The sequence below is a fragment of the Chiloscyllium plagiosum genome, unplaced genomic scaffold, assembly GCF_037043375.1.
Source record: "Chiloscyllium plagiosum isolate Xiang-an unplaced genomic scaffold, Cpla_swu_hap1 HiC_scaffold_11, whole genome shotgun sequence".
NCBI lineage: Eukaryota > Metazoa > Chordata > Chondrichthyes > Orectolobiformes > Hemiscylliidae > Chiloscyllium > Chiloscyllium plagiosum.
In genome coordinates this window covers 40,528,120-40,551,259 of record NW_028270149.1, presented here as the reverse complement: position 1 = coordinate 40,551,259, position 23,140 = coordinate 40,528,120, and the positions used below count along the sequence as shown (strand labels likewise).

At 44.2% G+C, this 23,140-nt stretch overlaps 1 protein-coding gene across 7 annotated transcripts in view; it reads right to left on the bottom strand.

The window, feature by feature from the left end:
• LOC122557280 (uncharacterized) overlaps positions 1–23,140 on the bottom strand; it is a 118,101-nt gene that overhangs the window by 57,699 nt on the left and 37,262 nt on the right. For all 7 annotated transcript variants that reach the window (XM_043704806.2, XM_043704811.2, XM_087991992.1 and 4 more), the window contains 2 exons: positions 12,855–13,006; positions 569–659 (listed from right to left, as the gene is read on the bottom strand). In XM_043704806.2, coding sequence (XP_043560741.2) covers positions 569–659; positions 12,855–13,006 — 243 coding nt within the window. The remainder of the gene's footprint in view (positions 1–568; positions 660–12,854; positions 13,007–23,140) is intronic.

Here is a 23,140-nt window from a genome sequence, read left to right as displayed (position 1 = left end):
TAATTAACATGGGGGTAGAGCTTTATCTACAACAGCACCACGGTATCACAGTTAAATGTCTATTTTCACTTCATGGTCCAGATAGCAAGTGTTATAAAATTAAACATCTACACTAACCACTGAGCGCATTCCTTGACCTTACACATCATTCCTTAAAGCAGGGGTCTGCAATCTATGGCTCTGGAGCTACACTACACTTTACGGATTCATGCGCAACTTAGAACCTTGACCAATCAGACCGATTATATTGTTAATGGTGTGTTCTGTTTTTGTTTAAAGAAAGTTCATTTAATATTGTGCTTGTGAGAAAATATCTTTTGTTAATAAATCTTTTGCAAAATGCTTTAAAATGTTGAATTGTGAATCTGTCCCTTTATCTTTTAGCTTTTTTCTGGTATTTGTGTAACAGGATTATATCTTTTAGCAGAAAGCCTTTTTAAAAAATTTTTTAAAATTTTTCTTATTATGAAATTTGTAAATCCCTGCCCCACAGTGATTTTCTCTTCTATCAGAAGCAGGTACAGTGATTGGAAAAATTTGCTGTAATGACAAATTTGCACGTAGTAACCTTGATTCTTCATATCTGGCAGTTTGAGATGAGGTTGGGATGAGGTATGATGAAAGCTGAGCTTGTTGTGATTCAGTCTTCTGAGCAGCATCTGTAAACAGAACAAAATTAAAGGTCACAAGTGTCCAAAAGGATGTATGACTCGAAAAATTTACTTGCTGATTTCATATAACACTTTACATCTCCTGCTTTTTTGGAAAAATAAAAGGGTGAGTGAGCAATATCATGCATTAGTCATAGCTGCAGAGTAAGGAAGTAAGGGATTGGGCTCAGTTCTAATACCAAAATAATCTGCTAACATGCAATGTAAATCTATGAACACTTTAATCTTACACAAAATATCAATAATTGCGATTATTTTATAAATATCAAATATTGCAGTTTTAAATACAGCCAAAAATATACATTTTCAATAAATCACATTTTATTGCATATTATACTAATATTGTGCATTTAGCAATTTAAACTGAAAGGTAACTAGTCATTTAGAAAATAAGAGCGGAGATAGGCCATTCAGCCCTTTGAGCCTGCTCTGCCATTCAATATGATCATGGCCGATCATTTAACTCCGTCCCATGCTCCTGCTTTCTTTTTAGCCCTAAGATCTATATTTAACTCCTTCCTGAAAACATTCAAAGGTTTGGCCTCAATCGCCTACTATGGCACAGAATTCCACAGGGTCACCAATCTCTGGATGAAAGATTTCTCCTCATTTCATGAGGAATCAGTCTAGTAAACTTCCTTTGCACTCCCTCCATAATCAGACCATCCTTCTATGGATAAGGAGATCAAAACTGCATATAATACTCCAGATATGTTCTCACCAATGTTCTGTACAATTGCAGCAAGACATCCCTGATCCTGTACTTGAATCCCCTTGCTATGAAGGCCAACATACCCTACACCGCCTGCTGCACCTGGAGGTTGACTTTCAGAGACTGGTGTATAAGGACACCCAGATCTTGTTGCACCTCCCCATTTTCCAACCTATCACCATGCAGTTAATAATCTGTCTTCCTGTTTTTGCTACTAAAGTGGATAGCCTCACATTTATCCACATTATATTTCATCAGTCCTGCCTTTGCCCAACTATTCAACTTGCCCTAATCACACTGAAGTATCTGTACATCCCCCTCATCATCCTCCCAGCCAACTTTGTGCCATCTGCAAACTTTGAAAACTGACATTTAGTTCCCTCATCTAAATCATTTACATTGTTAGTGGCTGGAATCCAAGCACTGATGCCTGCAGTACCCATCCCAGTCACTGGTTGACATTCACAGAAGATCCATTTATTCCTAAGCTCTATTTCCTCTCTGCCAACCTATCTGTCACACCTTTCCTTTTGATAAAATTTAATTCTTCTCTCAATCCACAAATTTAATATCTAGACTAATCCAGTGTACTAAATTTAAATAATTCATAACACTAAATATTTATAGTGTTCACAAGGTAAAACTTTGTTGATTAAGTTAAAGTCAACCAGTCCTGAATTAAAACCTCCACTGGAACTATATATGACATGGGGTAATATACTACTCTTTTCAACTCTGAGTTCACATCTAGTCTAATCATGGATAAAAACCATCTCATCTCGCTAGATGCAATTGTTGTATATGAAATGAGTTTCCAGTGGTCTCAATTTGATTCCTAGAAATTGTGAACAAATTGTGTAGTTAGATCTCATCCTAACCCTTTCCCTCTTACGTTTTCTTCCCATTCAGCTAATGAAATCAAGTTTTCTGTCAGGTTCAAATTCATGTTATTAATTTAAGTTTCTTCTTTTTGAGTCTCCTAAATTAGCAATATCTTATTTAGTTTAATTTTGCATATGATTCCTGAAATACAACATGGACAGCCTCTTGAATCTACCATCATATTTTAATTTCCACCCCTTCTTCACTTAATTCCAATGGAAAGTTTAATTAGTGTTATAACAGCAAAGGTTGAATTGTGAACCATGTGTTCTTTCAAAATCAATCCTGTGGAAAAATTCCATCCCAGGATTTCAGTTCCTCCACTGCAATTTAGGAGAGGTCATCTGATTCCCACAGAGGTATAGGCCAATCAAATTATGGGAAATTAGTTAATATTTGTGTTGGCATGGTTACAAACTCAAATAAACTTTCCAGTTGATGATCGTCAAGGAGAGAAAATAAAAATAGTATCCCTATTGTTTAGCCTGCTAGTATACACCTAAGCAAATTGAAAGATTCTTCCTAAATGTCCTTGGTATGTCTTGTACTAACGCAAAGGTTAGTTTTAGCTGTAATGGGTAAACTATATCAAAGAGCTCTTTGCTGGGGAAATGGAATACCATTATATCTGGTATATGCATCCGACCCAAGTAACTTCATGGAGTGTGTTAGGTATCAACTAAACCTACAGGGATCAATGAAGGCCTCCCAGGTCAGAACATCAAAATAAAGATGTAAATATCAGCCAAATCTACCAGATGTAAAACTTCAGAATAACAATCGCTTAAGTAGTAGCGTGACATTCCTACTTAGTGTGATTTTCCTTTTCTGGTCTGAATGTAATGATCATTTATCAGTACTGTTCTGAGCAATCAGGCTGACTAGGACTGGATAAAATTGTTCCAGGGCAGAGAACTTTGAGTGTAAAGTCATAATTTCACAGAAAAATAAGTGATGAAAGAGTGAGAGAAAGAAAGAGAAAAAGGGAAAGACAGTGAGAGAGTGGTAGTGAGAAAACAAGAAGTGAGCAAGAAGGAGTGAGAATGAGAGTGAGAACCAGTCAATGACACCAAGTGTGAATGAAAGAATAAGAGAATAAGAGAAAACATAATAGTAACAGCGAGTGAAAATGAGTGAGGTAAAAGAGATACAAGAAATGAGATAAGTGAAAGGAAATGAAAGGAGAGAAGAAGGAAAGCTACACATTCTTGAATCCTGTGAAACTGTGGAAATTGATAGAATTATCAGTTTGGAAGTGAGAGACATGTGCCTTTATTCATTGTATAATCCATACAACAGTTAAAGAAAACATTCATTAGATCTTATCTCTGTTCTAACATAAATAAAAATGAAAATGAATGAATAAAATATGATTTACTCTCTCTGAAAGTGAGAACTCATGCTGGAGAGGTTTACCAGTGTTCCAGAGGTTTCCTCAGAACTCCAGGAATTACAGGTTAACCTCCTGGACACTGTTGCAAGTAACCCAGGAAAAATGCAACAGGGCAGTGCTTCCCAAGCAGTGGGTGATGCCCCCTGTTAAGTGTCACAGAATCAGCAAGGGAGCTGCAAGTTTCACCTGCTCTGAGACTAAACCTCATAATGACACCAGGTCCCAAATAATATCTGGCCCTGCCCTTGCTCTGTTCATCTTTCGGTTTCTCTCCCTGAGTCATATCTTTATAACTTGTACTGTTTAATGCATTATTTGAGTGAAATAAATGGATAGTAGACAAAAACCATTCATCCTTTGGAACAGCAGCAGCAAGGGTCAGGCCCAGCTTGTCAGAGCTGCTGAGCCTGCATGCTGTCTGCTATCATCAGGCTGACCTATATGAAGATAAGGGGAGGTGGGGGTGGGAGATGGGAAGATGACTGTGTGTGTGTGTGTGTGTGTGTGTGTGGGGGGGGGGGGGGGGGGGTGGAGGGCTGTAGAGGAACTTGTTACAGAGGAATGACTGGCTCCCTCTTTTTAAACTTCTCTGTCAGTCTAACAAACATTTTAATTTACTTCTTAGCACACAGATGTCACTTTAGTTAAAACTTATGAAACATATCAAAATGAAGAGAGCAAATTACAAGGTTTTCTTGTGTATAAGAAAGAGGACTATTATTACCTCCTTAACCCTGAGAAAAATAAAAAGAACACATCAACACACACACACACACACAAACAGATGATAGGTTTAAAAATAAAGTGTTTGCTATGGATGGCAAGAATTGGCTGCACAGTTTTTTTTGAAGTCCTTAAAGTCTTTGAGGTATTATACTTTAAATGTGAAGGAAGTTGTTTAATTGTTGTCTCATATTCTGCAGCAGTAGTGAAATAGCAGTAGAGAAAACAGTAGCTTTCTCACCAGGAACTGGCTTTGAGGTTAAAGAGATAGGGAGAGGGAGGCTTGCAAGGTCCTTGCTGTTATCAGTTTATACTTTTCTCTTTCTTTTGTTGCTCAGACCATTTGTTGTTATATGTCTATTTGTACTGTACATTCCTGAGTCAGCTCCATCGTTCTTCCAAGTTGATAGTTGTAGCAATTCCTGGTGCCCAGTATGTGCAATCGTACTGCTATAATTTGAACAGGAGATTCTCTTGACATTTTCTTGACACTGGTTCTGTTGGTGGTCTCAGTCTTTAGATAACATGAAAATCTCAGTGCAGACAGGCTTCTTTTCTTCCATGTGAGTTCCATGGATGTGCTTCATTCTATGCTCAGATGATTACAGCAACAATTTGAGGTCAGCATTTATTTTTTAAAGAAAACATTTTTTTGTCTATGAAGGTCTCAGGTACTAAAATCAGCTGATGGAAGTTGAATATTAGCTGTCTATGTTTAACATTAGTTGAGCAGGTTGAATACATTGTGTGTGTGTGGGATGTTGGGTAACTGGTTGGGTAATTGTGTGTGTGTGTGTTTCAAGGGTGATTTCATTCTTATGTGATGCATTCATTATATGTTAACCTTATATGCAAACTTTAATAATTATATTATGTATGCTACTGTGCTGCTGTAATGCTGATTTGCTATTGTTGACATCTGGAACTGCAGTAATTTTCAAATTTTAAAATGGAGCTCCACTGGAAAACAGACATACTGTAATAGAGGCACTAAACTTGCGATCTTTTTTCTCCCCCTACTTCCATCTGGGACATATTGGCTCAGAATTTACCCATTCAGTATATTCCAAATATCAGAGCTGAGGATCTTCTCTGTAATATATGTGCCCATTCAACAATCCTGGGATTACATACATTTTATATCCTGTAGTAATGAGCACGTAGGGATCAGTGATGGGTTTATTTCCTGTCCTCTGGCTTCAGACAAGTGCCTAAACCATTAAAGTTGTGATTGCCAAAGGCTGTGACTCACATGGAATTATAGTGAAGCAATGCTGTGGCTTTGCCTGTTTGCAAAATGCCGTCCAACTGGTTTGGCCTGTCACATTGTTATGCATCCTCTAACAGAGGGGAATTATGCAGTTCTGTCAAAATGTGATTGATAATTAATTAAAAGCTCCATGTCTGACTTCTTTCTGCTACTAATCCAATACATTTTACTTTTACATGCAATTTATCACATCCCCTGGAAATATGTTTAAAGACCACCTTCCCCACACTCCCTTCGAAGGCTGATTATTTGAAATAATTGTGTTCATTACTTCAGGTCAACCAGAGGTGAAACTCCTCAGAGGATTGCCTATTTCAAGATGAGTCTCAAAAAATAGCAAAGCCATTTAATAACTACACTGTGCTGGTTTGTATTAAAGAAGAAAAAGGATACCACAGAAAAAAAAACATATCCTGAATTGATTAAGAGCAAGCTGAGGTATATTTTGATGGAGAAAACATTTAGCTGCCAATTAAGTTAACAAATGATGAAGCATTAAGATTCCATGATTGGATCCTGAAAGAGATGAAGAAGGCAGTCCGATCCCTGGAAATTATGGGCTAAATGTTACCAGAACCTAGATGTTAGGAAGAATTCAAGAATTCAGGACTGTGCCCCTGCATTGTCCAAAAATCCTTGGACTGTGGTGAAGAACCAAAGGATTGGGAAATTGCTAAATGTGACATCCCTACTCAAAAAGGAAAGGAAGCAAAATATGGGCAATTATAGGCCAATTAGCCTAACATCAATTGTAGAAAAAATTTTGGAATCAATTATTAAGAAAGTAACAGCTATACATTTGGAAAATCATAATCTGATCAAAGTACCACATGGCTTCATGAAACGGAAATTGCAGCTGACTAACTGATTAGAGGTTATCAAGGATGCCTCAATCAGAGTGAATAGAGGGCAACCAATAGATATGTTGTTTGTGGATTTCCAGAAGGCATTTGACAAGGTAACTCACAAAATCATAAGATGAGTCCATGGTATTGGAGGTAGGATACAGGCATGGATAGAGAAATGGTTAAGAGGCAGTAAACAGCAAGTGGGTATAAGTGGTTCTGTTTAAGGTTGACAATCTGTAACCAATTGGGTTCTGCAGGGATCAGTGCTGGAACCGTAATTATTTACAATATATATTAATAACTTGGAGGAAGGAAGTGAATATAGTTGCCAAATCTGCAGACTTCACAAAAACAGGTGGAAAGGCAAGTCGCAAGAGTGATGCAAACAGCTAACAGAGAAATATTAATAGATTAAGATGTGGGCAAAAGTTGGCAATGGAGTTTAATGTGGGAAAATATGAAGTTGTTCATGTGGAAGACAGATTAAAATAAGATTATTATTTAAATGGAGAAAACTGCAGAAAACTGCAACACAAAGGAACCTGGGAGTACTTGTACTTGACACACACAGAAAGCTGGCACACACGTGCAGCAGATAATCAGAAAGGCTAATGGTATGTTGGCCCTCATTTCAAGAGGTTTAAAGCATAAGAATAGGGGAGCCTTACAGCAACTGTACAAGGTGCTGGTGAGACCATGTCTAGAGTACTGTGTGCAGTTTTGGTTCCCTTATTAAAGGAAAGACATTATTTCAATGGAGGCAGTTCAGAAAAGATTCACTAGGATGGTCCCTGGTATGGAAAGATTGCCATATAAGCAAGCGTTAAATAGGGTGGGCCTCGACTCATTGGAATTTAGAAGAATGAGGGTGATCTCACTGAAACATAAGATTTTTACGAGGCTTGGAAGGGTTCCCTTCTTGGCAGAGTATAGGATCAGAGGGCATAGTCTCAGAATAAAGGAGTCATAGAGTCATAGAGATGTACAGCACAGAAACAGACCCCTCGGTCCAACCCGTCCATGCCGACCAAATATCGCAACCCAATCTAGTCCTACCTGCCAGCACCCGGCCCATATCCCTCCAAACCCTCCTTATTCATATACCCATCCAAATGCCTTTTAAATGCTGCAATTGTACCAGCCTCCACCACTTCCTCTGGCAGTTCATTCCATACACGTACCACCCTCTGTATGAAAAAGTTGCCCCTTAGGTCTCTTTTATATCTTTCCCTTCTCACCTTAAACCTATGCCTTCTAGTTCTGGACTTCTCCATCCCAGGGAAAGGATTTTTTCTACTTATCCTATCCATGCCCCTCATGATTTTATAAACCTCTATAAGGTCACCCTTCAGCCTCCGATGCTCCAGGGAAAACAGCCCCAGCCTATTCAACTTCTCCCTGTAGCTCAAATCCTTCAACCCTAACAACATCCTTGTAAATCTTTTCTGAACTGTTTCACGTTTCACATAATCTTTCCAACGAATGTCCTGTACAGCCGCAACATGACCTCCCATCTCCTGGACTCAATACTCTTGACCAATAAAGGAGAGCATACCAAATACCTTCACTATCCTATCTACCTGCGACTCCACTTTCAAGGAGCTATGAACCTGATTCCAAGATCTCTTTGTTCAGCAACACTCCCTAGGATCTTACCATTAAGTGTATAAATCCTGCTAAGATTTGCTTTCCCAAAATGCAGCAACTCACATTTATCTGAATTAAACTCCATCTGCCGCTTCCCAGCCCATTGGCCCATCTGATCATGATCCCGTTGAAATCTGAGGTAACCTTCTTCACTGTCCAACTACACCTCCAATTTTGGTGTCATCTGCAAACTTACTAATTATACCTCTTATGCTCACATCCAAATCATTTATATAAAAGATGAAAAATAGTGGACCCAGAACTGATCCTTCAGCACTCCACTGGTCACAGGCCTCCAGTCTGAAAAACAACCCTCCACTACCACCCTCTGTCTTCTACCTTTGAGCCAGTTCTGTATCCAAATGGCTAGTTCTCCCTGTATTCCATGAGATATAACCTTGCTCACCAGTTTCCCATGGGGAACTTTGTCGAACACCTTACTGAAGTCCATATGGATCACATCTACCGCTCTGCCCTCATCAATCCTCTTTGTTACTTCTTCAAAAAACTCAATCAAGTTTGTGAGACATGATTTCCCACGCACAAAGCCATGTTGACTATCCCTAAACAGTCCTTGCCTTTCCAAATACATGTACATGCTGTCCCTCAGGATTCCCTCCAACAACTTGCCCACTACCGACGTCAGACTCACTGGTCTATTGTTCCCTGGCTTGTTGTTACCACTTTTCTTAAACAGTGGCACCACGTTAGCTAACTTCCAGTCTTCCGGCACCTCACCTGTGACTATCGATGCTACAAATATCTCAGTAAGAGACCCAGCAATCACTTCCCTAGCTTCCCACAGAGTTCTAGGGTACATCTGATCAGGTTCTGGGGATTTATCCACTTATATGCGTGGATAATTGATCACGTCCTGGGGAAAATTGATGTATAGAGAGATCTGGGTGTTCAGGTCAATTGTTCTCTGAAGGTGGCAATGCAGATCAGTAGAGTGGTCAAGAAGGCATACAGCAGGTTTTCCTTCACTGGACGGGGTATTTAGTACAAGAGTTGACAGGTCATATTACAGTTGTATAAGACTTTGGTTCAGCCACATTTGGAATACTGTGTACAGTTCTGGTCACCACATTACCAAAAGGATGTGGATGCTTTGGAGAGAGTGCAGAGGATGTTGCCTGATATGGAAGCTGCTAGCTATGATGAGAGGTTGAGTAGATTAGGATTATTTTCATTGGAAAGAAGGAGGTTGAGGGGGGATCTGACTGAGGCCTACAAAATCATGAGAGGTGTAGACAGAGTGGGTAGCAAGAAATTTTTTCCCAGAGTGGAAAATGGGTGAGGGGAGCACTCAATTACTAGGGATTACGAGCTCAAAGTGAGATGGGAAAAGCTTAGGGGAGATATACGTGGAAATTTCTTCACGTAGAGTGTGGTGGATGCCTGGAATACGTTGCCAGCGGAGGTGGTAGGGGTGGGAACGATAGCATCATTTAAGTTATATCTGGACAGATACATGAATGGACAGGGAGCAAAGGGATACAGTTCCTTTGAAAATAGATGGAGGATCTGAATTGGCACAGGCTTAGAGGGCTGAAGGGCTTGTTCCTATGCTGTAAGGTTCTTTGTTCTTTGTTCTAACCACAGGTTCACAGGCCATTGACAGAAATAGCTGTAAAACAAAAGAAAGATTATGGAATTATAGGGTGTTTCTGGAGGGTTCTGAGCAATTTGAGCTTTAGTGAGTTGCGTGAGGCAGTGAAGCCCATGTGAGATTTTCACCAGACAGTTGCCAATTAACAGGGATTAACATTTGTTCAGCTCTTTGTTGATGGCCCAGCGTGCCTCACAAATGTTCAGGATCCAGACTTATCCAACTCATACAACAAACTAGACATTGGAAAAACTCAACACAGAAATCAGAGCACATGCCTGGAGGATTCAGGTTGCCACTTGCTCAAAATGGCTTCCATGTTGGACAACAGGCACGAACATTTCATATCATGCTCCTGGAGTACTGGTCACACTTACCTCACGTCCAAGGACATTGGCCTCTGATATGTGCCAGCTACTAAGACCTTCATGTCACATTTCTGATTTTCCTAGAGGTCATTTCTGTCCTTCAATGCTGCACCTCAGATTGCAACAATCGAGCAACAATCGTTGTAATGTTGCAGCAAGGATATTGTGTGCTCAGGGGGACACACCCACCTCATGGACCAGACCACACTGCATCTCGGAGTGCTATCATAGTGCACACTCACCCTGAGGCTACCTGGATGCTCACAGTATCCCGGCCTTGCATTGCCCTACTGCATCACAATTTACTCCCTCAGCCAGGGAGTCCTGGCTAATATTACTGCTGTCTTATCATGCCATTTAGCACAGGCACAAAACTAGGATGCTAGGGATTGCCTTAGGTCAGGAGGTTCCAGCGTAGTAACTCAACAACAGCCTCTGACATCAGTTCAGGCACATTTAGGGCAGTCAGATTTAGGATGCTCTCCTCAAAGGGGTGAGGAGTCAAATGACAGGCAGCACATCACCCACCCTAAGTCTTTCTGCCCTAGTGTATGCTGTTTTCCTCCTGGAACAAGACAGAGGCAGACATTAAAGGAGATGAAATTGGGTGGCAGTGCTATTACTATTGGCTCAGGTGGGTAGGTGTTCTTATCGAAAGAGTAGGCAGTGCAGAGGGAATGCAGGGTTAGTGATGTCAGGGTTTGGGGCAAGTGAGAGCAAGTCGGGAAGATGTTGCAGGTAATAGTGAGAATGGTAGCGCAAGAGCCTTGGTGGGAGGTGGGTACAGAGATGGAGTGCCAAAGGAATTGACCTTCTTCCTACAGTCGAGAGTGTGGTGCTGGAAAAGCAAAGCAGGTCGGGAAGCATCTGAGGAGCACGAGAATCAATGTTTCAGGCAAAAGCCCTTCACCACTAATGATTTGAAGAGCTTTTGCCCGAAACGTTGATTCCCCTGCTCCTCGGACGCTTCCCAACCTGCTGTGCTTTTCCAGCACCACACTCCCGACTCTGATCTCCAGCATCTGCAGTCCTCACTTTCACCTTCTTCCTATAGTGCTGGACATTCCTGCAGAAGGCTGAGATGGCTTCAACCCAACTGGCAACTTCAGACTAGACTGGCAATGATCTGTTGTCATGGTCTCCATTGCTGGTCCTGGGGGCAGGAAAAAGTCCTATGTCAGCACCATCCCATCCAGCAGGTCCTCCAGTTCCTTGCCTTAAACTGGGGGCACAATTTCACCCATTCACCATGTCAGGAACTGTGCAGGGCAGCTCTGAACTGATAGCGCTTGTCTGGGTTCACAAAGGGCTTTTATAGATGATACAGATGTAAAGGATGTCAGTGAATTCCAGGATATTGCTGAGTGCCGAGTTGTTGTAGGAGTGGCACATGGTAAGATAAGGTGGAGATCAGATGCTACAGGGAGACGATAGGTAATTAATAAGGCAAGTTTGTAAGGTATGAAAAGAAAACTCACTGAGTCTCGCAGTGAGAATCAATCTACACAACTCGACATAACTTCTACTTAGCCAAAACACATAAGATTCAGTCCACAGAATTTGCCACAACAGGCATAAAATTAAAAGTCAAGAGATAATATTGACCCTACTAAAAGCTTGCTGTACCAAAACTGGAGCATTGCATGCAGTACTGTGCTCCACAGCATAGGAAAGATGTTTAAGCTTTAGAAAGATCTCAATGCAGAGTCATTTGGACATTGCTTTATTTGAGGAATTACAAATACGGAGATCACCTTGAAAAACCATATTGAATTTTCCCTTGTTAAAAAAAGAGATTACAGATAAAATGAAAGAAGTGCTTAAAATTATGAAAATAATCATCAACTTAGAGTTACAGAGTCATAGAGATGTGCAGCACAGAAACAGATCCGTCCATGCCAACCAAATATCCTAACCCAATCTAGTCCCATCTGCCAGCACCTGGCCAATATCCCTCCAAACCCTTCCTATTCATATACCCATTCAGATGCTTTTTAAATGTTGCAATTGTACTAGCCTCCACCACTTCCTCTGGCAGCTCATTCCATACACGTACCACCCTCTGTGTGAAAAAGTTGTCCCTTAGGTCTCTTTTATATCTTTCCCCTAAACCTATGCCCTCTAGTTCTGGACTCCCCGACCCCAGGGAAAAGACTTTGTCTATTTATCCTATCCATGCCCCTCATGATTTTATAAACCTCTATAAAGTCACCCCTCAGCCTCCAATGCTCCAGGGAAAACAGCCCCAGCCTATTCAATCTCTCCCTATAGCTCCAATCCTCCAACCTTTATTTATTTCTATTTGTGCTATGAAAGATCCCACAGCACTATTTGAGGAGCATGGCATCCAGCCAACATTTATCCTTCAACTAACAAGGCTGAAACAAATTGTCTGGTCATAGCTCATTGCTTATGGTAGAATCTTGTTGAATGCAAATTAGCTTCTGTATTTCCAAGATCAGAACCACAACTATAATTCATGGACTAATTATTTATCCAGCACTTCATGAGATTTCCAGTGTCATAAAAAACACTATATGCTTTTGTTTCTTTGATTTGTTACAAAGATATATTTTTAATATTAACTTTCAAATAATTGTTCTATAAAGGAAAACTTCATATGGCTTATAGAAAATACCTAACTTACACCAACATCCACATAATTCATTTGAATCTGCATGCATTCTACAAAGTGTTTTACTTGATTGATGTCATTGTAATAAGTTACCGTGTATTATGGGCTTTTTCTTCCCTATTGAGGCCTTGATCAGGTCCACTCCAAGTAAAGAATTTCGGTAACGCTTTGCTTTAACTTCCTCAAACCAAACTCCAGTAACCAGCTTCCTTCTCTTTTCATCTTGAATGGATTTTTGTGCTGTCCTGAAACAAGACAGGATTCAGTTTCCTCACATTCAAAGGTTACATTCCAGTGTCATAAAATCTCCCAGTTAATCAGGGAGATTTACAAGAAGTCCAGTGTGGAGGAGGAAGCAGGACAACTCTTCTGTAAGTTTGAAAGTGCGTTGCCGTAATCAGTACAATAGTCAATCACAAATCAAAATTCACAAGTGAATCTTCATAATTTGATTTCAGAATTTAAAGATTTGAAAAAGAGTCAATAGCATATATATTTAGTTGATCAATGTCATGGTATGCACACATTATTAATTAAGAGAATGTTTCAGGGCCACATGCAACAGGATTATCTTGAGCCTGCTCCTTCAAATTCCAGTATGCAATTGAAAGCGACAGCTAATTGGGAGACACAACCACACAATTAAAACTTCACTGGTGGTTAAAACATTGCTCCATTTTAACAAATTATGAACTAATATGTTAAATTTAATGTTAACTTTGTAGTGCACACAATAAATTGGACAATACTTCCACCAGTGTATCATTACAACATAGTGCATCATATTATTATGCTTCAATGTTCAAATTGTCTTTCATGAGGTAGATTAGCCTGAAGTTGTAAACCTAATCATCAAAATAGGCTCAAAGCTTCTCCAAATCAGTTTGGTCAGCAAGGTTTCTGCAATATAATAGCTCGAATCTACTGATCAGCATTGGAACCACCGTCTAACACTGATCAGACTGAAAACTGAGCAATTATGTGATATATTTCAAAAGGCTAGACTTCCAGTACAATAGCCAGAAGGCTTCCCTCAGTGCAGGGATCCAAGCAGAGAGCAGTGAAGAGAATCAGGTGCAGAACACGCCCCATTTTTACAGCATTGGCTGCTATAAGTTATTTTAAATTACCAATGTGAATGTTAGTGATGGATGAATGCTTGTGACTGGATAAATGAATAAACGGATGGAATGGTAAAGTGGATAGTTAAGTGGGTCCGTGAATAAAGTGGTTAGGAAGAATAGAGTGGTGCTTCGTTGGACTGTTGGTTGGTAGGGTGGCAGTTGAATAAGGGGGCTGGTGGATGCAGGGGTAGCATGGTCAGGGATGGTGACAAGTGGGGGTCCATTTTTGATGTAAAATTGCAAATAAGGAAGAACTAAAGCAGCTTGCTTATTCTGAAGAGTCAAAGCATTTGCATTGATGCTTCAACCAGACCTCAGTGACGATTATCCCATTCTGGGAAGTCCTGAGCTTGTGCAAGCTGCTTTAGTTCTTCCTTATTGACAACTTAAACTCATCAATTTGCACTAGCCTCCACACCCATTTATCAAATACTGGCCTTGCCAGCAACCACCACCATGAAAGAATAAAGTCAGGTCAGCGCAGTATTCAAGATGTCAGGAGGGCAAAAAGGGGACATGAGATAGCTTTGGCAAATAAGATTAAGGAGAATCCACAGGGTTTTTACAAATGAGGTGTCAGTGGGGGAACACTTTGGGGCCAGTGACCATAATTCTATTACATTTAAAATAGTGATGGAAAAGGATAGACCAGATCTAAAAGTTGAAGTTCTAAATTGGAGAAAGGCCAATTTTGACAGTATTAGGCAAGAACTTTCGAAAGCTGATTGGGGGCAGATGTTCGCAGGTAAAGGGATGGCTGGAAAATGGGAAGCTTTCAGAAATGAGATAACGAGAATCCAGAAAAAAGTATATTCCTGTCAGGGTGAAAGGAAAGGCTGGGAGGTATAGGGAATGCTGGATGACTAAAGAAATTGAGGTTGAAACTTTATTGCTGGAACAGCACAGCAGGTCAGGCAGCATCCAGGGAACAGGAGATTCGACGTTTCGGGCACAGGCCCTTCTTCAGGAATGAGCAGAGAGTGTTCAGCAGGAGAAGATAAAAGGTAGGGAGGAGGGACTTGGAGGAGGGGAGTTGGAAATGTGATAGGTGGAAAGAGGTCAAGGTGAGGGTGATAGGTCGGAGTAGGGTGGAGGCGGAGAGGTCAAGAAGAAGACTGCAGGTCAGGAAGGCGGTGCCGGGCTGGAAGGATCCGGCTGAGACAAGGTGGGGGGAGGGGGGATGAAGAAACTGGTGAAGTCCAAGTTCATCCCCTGCGGTTGGAGGGTTCCCAGTCGGAAGATAAGACGCTCCTCCTCCGACCGTCGGGTTGTTGTGGTTTGGCGGTGGATGAGTCCAATGACCTGCATATCCTCGGTGGAGTGGGAGGGGGAGTTGAAATGCTGTGCCACAGGTTGGTTGGGTTGGTTCGTCCGGGTGGCCCAGAGGTGCTCCCTGAATCGCTCCGCAAGTAGGCGGCCTGTCTCCCCAATATAGAGGAGGCCACACCGGCTGCAGCGGATGCAGTAGATGATGTGGGTGGAGGTGCAGGTGAATCTGTGGCGGATATGGAAGTTTCCTTTGGGGCCTTGGAGAGAAGTGAGGGGGGAGGTGTGGGCGCAAGTGTTGCACCTCCTGCGGTTGCAAGGGAAGGTGCCGGGAGTGGTGGTTGGGTCGGTGGGGGGTGTGGATCTGACAAGGGAGTCGCGGAGGGAGTGGTCTCTACGGAAAGCTGATAGGGGAGGGGAGGGAAATATATCCTTGGTGCTGGGGTCTGTTTGGAGGTGGCGGAAGTGACGGCGGATGATGCGCTGTACATGGAGATTGGTGGGGTGGTAGGTGAGGACCAGTGGGGTTCTGTCCTGGTGGCGGTTGGAGGGGCGGGGCTCAAGGGCGGAGGAGCGGGAAGTGGAGGAGATGCGGTGGAGGGCACCGTCAACCACGTCGGGGGGGTTTGGTTAACAAAAAGAAGGAAGCATATGTAAGGTATAGATAGGATAGATCATGTGAATCCTTAGAAGAATACAAAGGCAGTAGGAGTACACTTAAGAGGGAAATCAGGAGGGCAAAAAAGGGACATGAGATAGCTCTGGCAAATAGAATTAAGGAGAACCCAAAGGGTTTTTACAAATACATTAAGGACTAGGGAGAGAATAGAGCCCCTCAAAGATCAGCAAGGCGGCCTTTGTGTGGAGCCACAGAAAATGGGAGAGATACTAAACGAGTATTTTGCATCAGTTTTTACTGTGGAAAAGGATATGGAAGATATAGACTGTAGGGAAATAGATGTCTTGAAACGGTTAAAGGTGGATAAATCGCCAGGACCTGATCAGGTATACCTGAGAACTCTGTGGGAAGCTAGAGAAGTGATTGCTGGGACTCTTGCTGAGATATTTGTATCATCGATATTCACAGGTGAGGTGCCGAAAGACTGGAGGTTGGCAAATGTGGTGCCACTGTTTAAGAAGGGTGCTAAGGACAAGCCAGGGAACTATAGTCTGGTGAGCCTGACATCAGTGCTGGGCAAGTTGTTGGAGGGAATCCTGAGGGACAGGATGTACATGTATTTGGAAAGGCAAGGACTAATTAGGGATAGTCAACATGGCTTTGTGCGTGGGAAATCATGTCTCATAAACTTGATTGAGTTTTTTGAAGAAGTAACAAAGAGGATTGATGAGGGCAGAGCAGTAGATGTGATCTATATGGACTTCAGTAAGTGTTCGACAAGGTTCCCCATGGGAGACTGATTAGCAAGGTTAGATCTCATGGAATACAGGGAGAACTAGCCATTTGGATACAGAACTGGCTCAAAGGTAGAAGACAGGGGGTGGTGGTGTAGGGTTTTTTTTCAGACTGGAGGCCTGTGACCAGTGGAGTGCCACAAGGATCGGTGCTGGGTACTCTACTTTTTGTCATTTACATAAATGATTTGGATGCGAGCATAAGAGGTACAGTTGGTAAGTTTGCAGATGACACCAAAATTGGAGGTGTAGTGGACAGCGAAGAGAGTTACCTCAGATTACAACAGGATCTTGACCAGATGGGCAGAGAAGTGGCAGGTGGAGTTTAATTCAGATAAATGCGAGGTGCTGTATTTAGGGAAAGCAAATCTTAGCAGGACATATACATTTAATGGTAAGGTCCTAGGGAATGTTGCTGAACAAAGGGACCTTGGAGTGAAGGTTCATAGCTCCTTGAAAGTGGTAGATAGGATAGTGAAGGTGGTGTTTGGTATGCTTTCCTTTATTGGTCAGAGTATTGAGTACAGGAGTTGGGAGGTCATGCTGCGACTGTACAGGACATTGGTTAGGCCACTGTTGAAATATTGCATGCAATTCTGGTCTCCTTCCTATCGGAAAGATGTTGTGAAATTTGAAAGGGTTCAGAAAAGATTTACAAGGATGTTGCCAGGGTTGGAGGATTTGAGCTATAGGGAGAGGGGCATGGATAGGATAAATAGGCAAAGTCTTTTCCCTAGGGTCAGGGAGTCCAGAACTAGAGGGCATAGGTTTAGGGTGAGAGGGGAAAGATATAAAAGAGATCTAAGGGACAACGTTTTCACACAGAGGGCTGTACGGGTATGAAATGAGCTGCCAGAGGAAATCGTGGAAGCTGATACAACTGCAACATTTAAGAGACATTTGGATGGGTATATGAACAGGAAGGGTTTGGAGGGATATGGGCCGGGTGCTGGCAGGTGGGACTAGATTGGGTTGGGATATCTGGTCAGCATGGACGGGTTGGACCGAAGGGTCTATTTCCATGTTGTACATCTCTATCACCCTGTGACTCTATGTCAGAGCTAGTCAAAGCATTTTTTGCACAGAAATGTCTGTGGATCTCAGAGGTTCTGAGTAAATGATAGGATGATTAGTGGAATGGTTACATGGACATTAGACTGGGAGTTTTATGCCCAACATTTCCTGGCTTACTATGTAGGTAATTAACTGTCTAAAGGTTCTGTCTCTACCTCAGGTCTCCAGGATGCACGGAAATTGCCTCTGGAAGTTAAACTTGAGGTCAGCAAGTCAGGATTTTAGTGGCATTCTAAAGCACATCCTTACTTATGTGTCCAATCTCCAACAACCTAGAGCCTAGGAGATCAGGAGCAATGTGCTCGTCAAATTCATGTTCAGATGCACTAATATATTAAGACCTTCTTCCACCTCTAATAGGGTGGCATCTGCAATCACCCTAATAGTTTCTAACAAATCATTGATTGGCGACACAGAACTTGATTATTGATGAAAAAGTCACATTGTGTCCTTTTGTTTTGCACTCATCAGGACAATTCACAAGAATATAAATCAAAGGGGAAAAACCAACAGTTATACTGCTACTTGCTTGGATAAATGCAGTACAACACCATTCAATAAGCTTGATACCATCCAGGACAAAGCAGGCTACTTGATTGCCACTAAAACCACAAATCTTCAGTCACTGCACCACTAATGCTTAGTAGCCTCAATATGTACTAATACAAGATGCACTACAGAAATTCCCCAAAGACCCTTTCACAGTATCTTCTAAACCAATAACTGTTACCATCTAGAACACAAGGGCATCTAACGTATGGGAATACCACAAGCTACAAGTTCCTTTTCAAGCTACTCACTATTCTGAAATATTTCGCTGTTCCTTGGAATTCCCTCTCTAGCATTGTTGTAGGTGTTCCTACAGAACGAGAACTGTACAGTTCAAGAAGACAGTTCACCACTACTTTCTCAAGGGCAACTAGGTATGGGCAATATATGCTGGGAGGAGAAAGTGAGTCTGCAGATGCTGGAGATCAAAGTTGAAACTTTATTGCTGGAACAGCACAGCAGGTCAGGCAGCATCCAGGGAACAGGAGATTCGACGTTTCGGGCTGAAGAAGGGCCTGTGCCCGAAACGTCGAATCTCCTGTTCCCTGGATGCTGCCTGACCTGCTGTGCTGTTCCAGCAATAAAGTTTCAGCAATATATGCTGGCCCAACCATGACTGAATATAAAATAAAGCAGGGTCATGTATTTTTTAGATACATAGAACATGCACTGCATCTGTTTCAACTCAACAAAATATGACAGCCACTCAGTGGTTTATTTCTCAGAGCAATGCCCTTATCAGTTCAACGAGGTAAAAACAATGACTGCAGATGCTGGAAACCAGATTCTGGATCAGTGGTGCTGGAAGAGCACAGCAATTCAGGCAGCATCCGAGGACAGGTAAAATCGACGTTTCGGGCAAAAGCCCTTCATCAGGAATAAAGGCAGAGAGCCTGAAGCGTGGAGAGATAAGCTAGAGGAGGGTGGGGGTGGGGAGAGAGTGGCATAGAGTACAATAGGTCAGTGGGGAAGGAGATGAAGGTGATAGGTCAGGGAGGAGAGGGTGGAGTGGATAGGTGGAAAAGGAGCTGGGCAGGTTGGACAAGTCCGGACAGGTCAGGGGATCGAGTTTCTGGAGGTTAGAAGCTAGGATGAGGTGGGGGAAGGGGAAATGAGGAAACTGTTGAAATCCACATTGATGCCCTGGGGTTGAAGTGTTCCGAGGCGGAAGATGAGGCGTTCTTCCTCCAGGCGTCTGGTGGTGAGGGAGCGGCGGTGGAGGAGGCCCAGCACCTCCATATCCTCGGCAGAGTGGGAGGGGGAGTTGAAATGTTGAGCCACTGGGCGATTTGGTTGATTGGTGCGGGTGTCTCGGAGATGTTCCCTAAAGCGCTCTGCTAGGAGGCGCCCAGTCTCCCCAATGTAGAGGAGACCGCATCGGGAGCAACGGATACAATAGATGGTATTGGTGGATGTGCAGGTAAAACTTTGATGGATGTGGAAAGCTCCTTTGGGGCCTTGGATAGAGGTGAGGGAGGAGGTGTGGGCGCAGGTTTTACAGTTCCTGCGGTGGCAGGGGAAAGTGCCAGGATGGGAGGGTGGGTCGTAGGGAGGCGTGGACCTGACCAGGTAGTCACGGAGGGAACGGTCTTTGCGGAAGGCGGAGAGGGGTGGGGAGGGAAATATATCCCTGGTGGTGGGGTCTGTTTGGAGGTGGCGGAAATGTCGGCGGATGATTTCGTTTATGCGAAGGTTGGTAGGGTGGAAGGTGAGCACCAGGGGCGTTCTGTCCTTGTTGCGGTTGGAGGGGTTGGGTCTGAGGGCGGAGGTGAGGGATGTGGATGAGATGCGTTGGAGGGCATCTTTAACCACGTGGGAAGGGAAATTGCGGTCTCTAAAGAAGGAAGCCATCTGGTGTGTTCTATGGTGGAACCGCTCCTCCTGGGAGCAGATACGGCGGAGGCGGAGGAATTGGGAATACGGGATGGCATTTTTGCAAGAGGTAGGGTGGGAAGAGGTGTAATCCAGGTAGCTGTGGGAGTCGGTGGGTTTGTAGAAGATGTCAGTGTCAAGTCGGTCGTCACTGATGGAGATGGAGAGGTCCAGGAAGGGGAGGGAGGTGTCAGAGATGGTCCAGGTAAATTTAAGGTCAGGGTGGAATGTGTTGGTGAAGTTGATGAATTGCTCAACCTCCTCGCGGGAGCACGAGGTGGCGCCAATGCAGTCATCAATGTAGCAGAGGAAGAGGTGGGGAGTGGTGCCGGTGTAATTACGGAAGATCAACTGCTCTACGTAGCCAACAAAGAGACAGGCATAGCTGGGGCCCATACGTGTGCCCATGGCTACCCCTTTGGTCTGGAGGAAGTGGGAGGATTCAAAGGAGAAAATGTTAAGGGTGAGGACCAGTTCGGCCAAACGAATGAGAGTGTCGGTGGAGGGGTACTGTTGGGAACGTCTGGAGAGGAAAAAACGGAGGGCTTGGAGGCCCTGGTCATGGCGGATGGAGGTGTAGAGGGATTGGATATCCATGGTGAAGATGAGGCGTTGGGGGCCGGGGAAACGGAAGTCTTGGAGGAGGTGGAGGGCGTGGGTGGTGTCTCGAACGTATGTGGGGAGTTCCTGGACTAGGGGGGATAGGACAGTGTCGAGGTAGGTAGAGATGAGTTCAGTGGGGCAGGAGCATGCTGAGACAATGGGTCGGCCAGGGTGGTCAGGCTTGTGGATCTTGGGAAGGAGGTAGAACCGGGCAGTGCGGGGTTCCCGGACTACGAGGTTGGAAGCTGTGGGTGGGAGATCTCCTGAGGTGATGAGGTTCTGTATGGTCTGGGAGATGATGGTTTGGTGATGGGGGGTGGGGTCATGGTCAAGGGGGCGGTAGGAAGAGGTGTCCTCGAGTTGGCGTTTGGCTTCAGCGATGTAGAGGTCAGTGCGCCAGACTACCACTGCACCCCCTTTGTCTGCTGGCTTGATGGTGAGGTCAGGATTGGAGCAGAGGGATTGGAGGGCTGCGCGTTGTGAGGGTGAGAGGTTGGAGTGGGGGAGGGGGGTCGACAGGTTGAGGCGGTTAATGTCCCGGCGGCAGTTGGAAATGAAGAGGTCGAGGGCAGGTAATAGGCCAGCGCGGGGTGTCCAGGTGGATGCAGTGTGTTGGAGGTGGGTGAAGGGGTCCTCGGAAGGTGGGCGGGAGTCCTGATTATGAAAGTAAGCTCGGAGGCGACAGAAGAATTGTTCGATGTCATGGCGTGTATTAAATTCATTGATGCGTGGACGGAGGGGGACGAAGGTGAGTCCTTTGCTGAGGACTGATCGTTCGTCCTCAGTGAGGGGGAGGTTTGGGGGGATGGTGAAAACTCGGCAGGGCTGGGAGCTGGGAGCTGGTGTGGGTGTAGAGCTGGGAGTGGGGTCGGAGCCAGTACCTGGAGTGGGTGTGAGGGTGGGGGGAATGGGGGTAGAGTTATGAGCAGGGGTAGTGTTCCCCTCGGGGTTCTGGGGGGTGGGGATAGTGACAGTGGGGTCTGTGGGGGGCGTGTCAGCAGAATGCAGGTGAGTGGCGCTGGTGGGGTCGGAAGTGGTGGCAGACACGGCAGTAGGGGTGGCGGAAGTCACTGAGCGTGTGGCATCGGCGATGATGTGAGGGCCGGAAGTGGCTGTGGGAGTGGCCATGATGGGGGCAGAAGTGACATCATCAATCAGCGTGGGGGTGGTAGCTGCATCAGCCGCATGGCTAATGGTGTTTCCGAGGCCAGGGGAATCTTCTGGAATGTTCGAGGAGCGCTGGGTATGGAGCTGGGTAGATAAAAGTTTGTTGTACTTACAGTTTTTGATGTTTGAGATGGAATTGAAATACTGTTTGTTGAGAGTATGAATTCTCCTGAGGATGTAGTACAGAGTGGGTCCTTTGCAATTCTGAGAGAGTGTGGCCCTCAGCTGAGGCAGGGCAGACTGTAGAGAGACATTTCCGCCACCTCCAAACAGACCCCACCACCAGGGATATATTTCCCTCCCCACCCCTCACCGCCTTCCGCAAAGACCGTTCCCTCCGTGACTACCTGGTCAGGTCCACGCCTCCCTACGACCCACCCTCCCATCCTGGCACTTTCCCCTGCCACCGCAGGAACTGTAAAACCTGTGCCCACACCTCCTCCCTCACCTCTATCCAAGGCCCCAAAGGAGCTTTCCACATCCATCAAAGTTTTACCTGCACATCCACCAATACCATCTATTGTATCCGTTGCTCCCAATGCGGTCTCCTCTACATTGAGGAGACTGGGCACCTCCTAGCAGAGCGCTTTAGGGAACATCTCCGAGACACCCGCACCAATCAACCAAATCGCCCAGTGGCTCAACATTTCAACTCCCCCTCCCACTCTGCCGAGGATATGGAGGTGCTGGGCCTCCTCCACCGCCGCTCCCTCACCACCAGACGCCTGGAGGAAGAACGCCTCATCTTCCGCCTCGGAACACTTCAACCCCAGGGCATCAATGTGGATTTCAACAGTTTCCTCATTTCCCCTTCCCCCACCTCATCCTAGCTTCTAACCTCCAGAAACTCGATCCCCTGACCTGTCCGGACTTGTCCAACCTGCCCAGCTCCTTTTCCACCTATCCAGTCCACCCTCTCCTCCCTGACCTATCACCTTCATCTCCTTCCCCACTGACCTATTGTACTCTATGCCACTCTCTCCCCACCCCCACCCTCCTCTAGCTTATCTCTCCACGCTTCAGGCTCTCTGCCTTTATTCCTGATGAAGGGCTTTTGCCCGAAACGTCGATTTTACCTGTCCTCGGATGCTGCCTGAATTGCTGTGCTCTTCCAGCACCACTGATCCAGAACCTTATCAGTTCAAGTCAACCTGCCTGGTTTAAAATTTAAACAAAGTCTGAGCAGTTAAGTGTACATTAACTATGAACAATTAGTATATTCTCCACAGCAACAGCGATACAAGTAAGATTCTCAATTGCTATTTTCGTGAATTGTCCCACTGAGTGCAAGATAAAAACGTTCAACAAAAT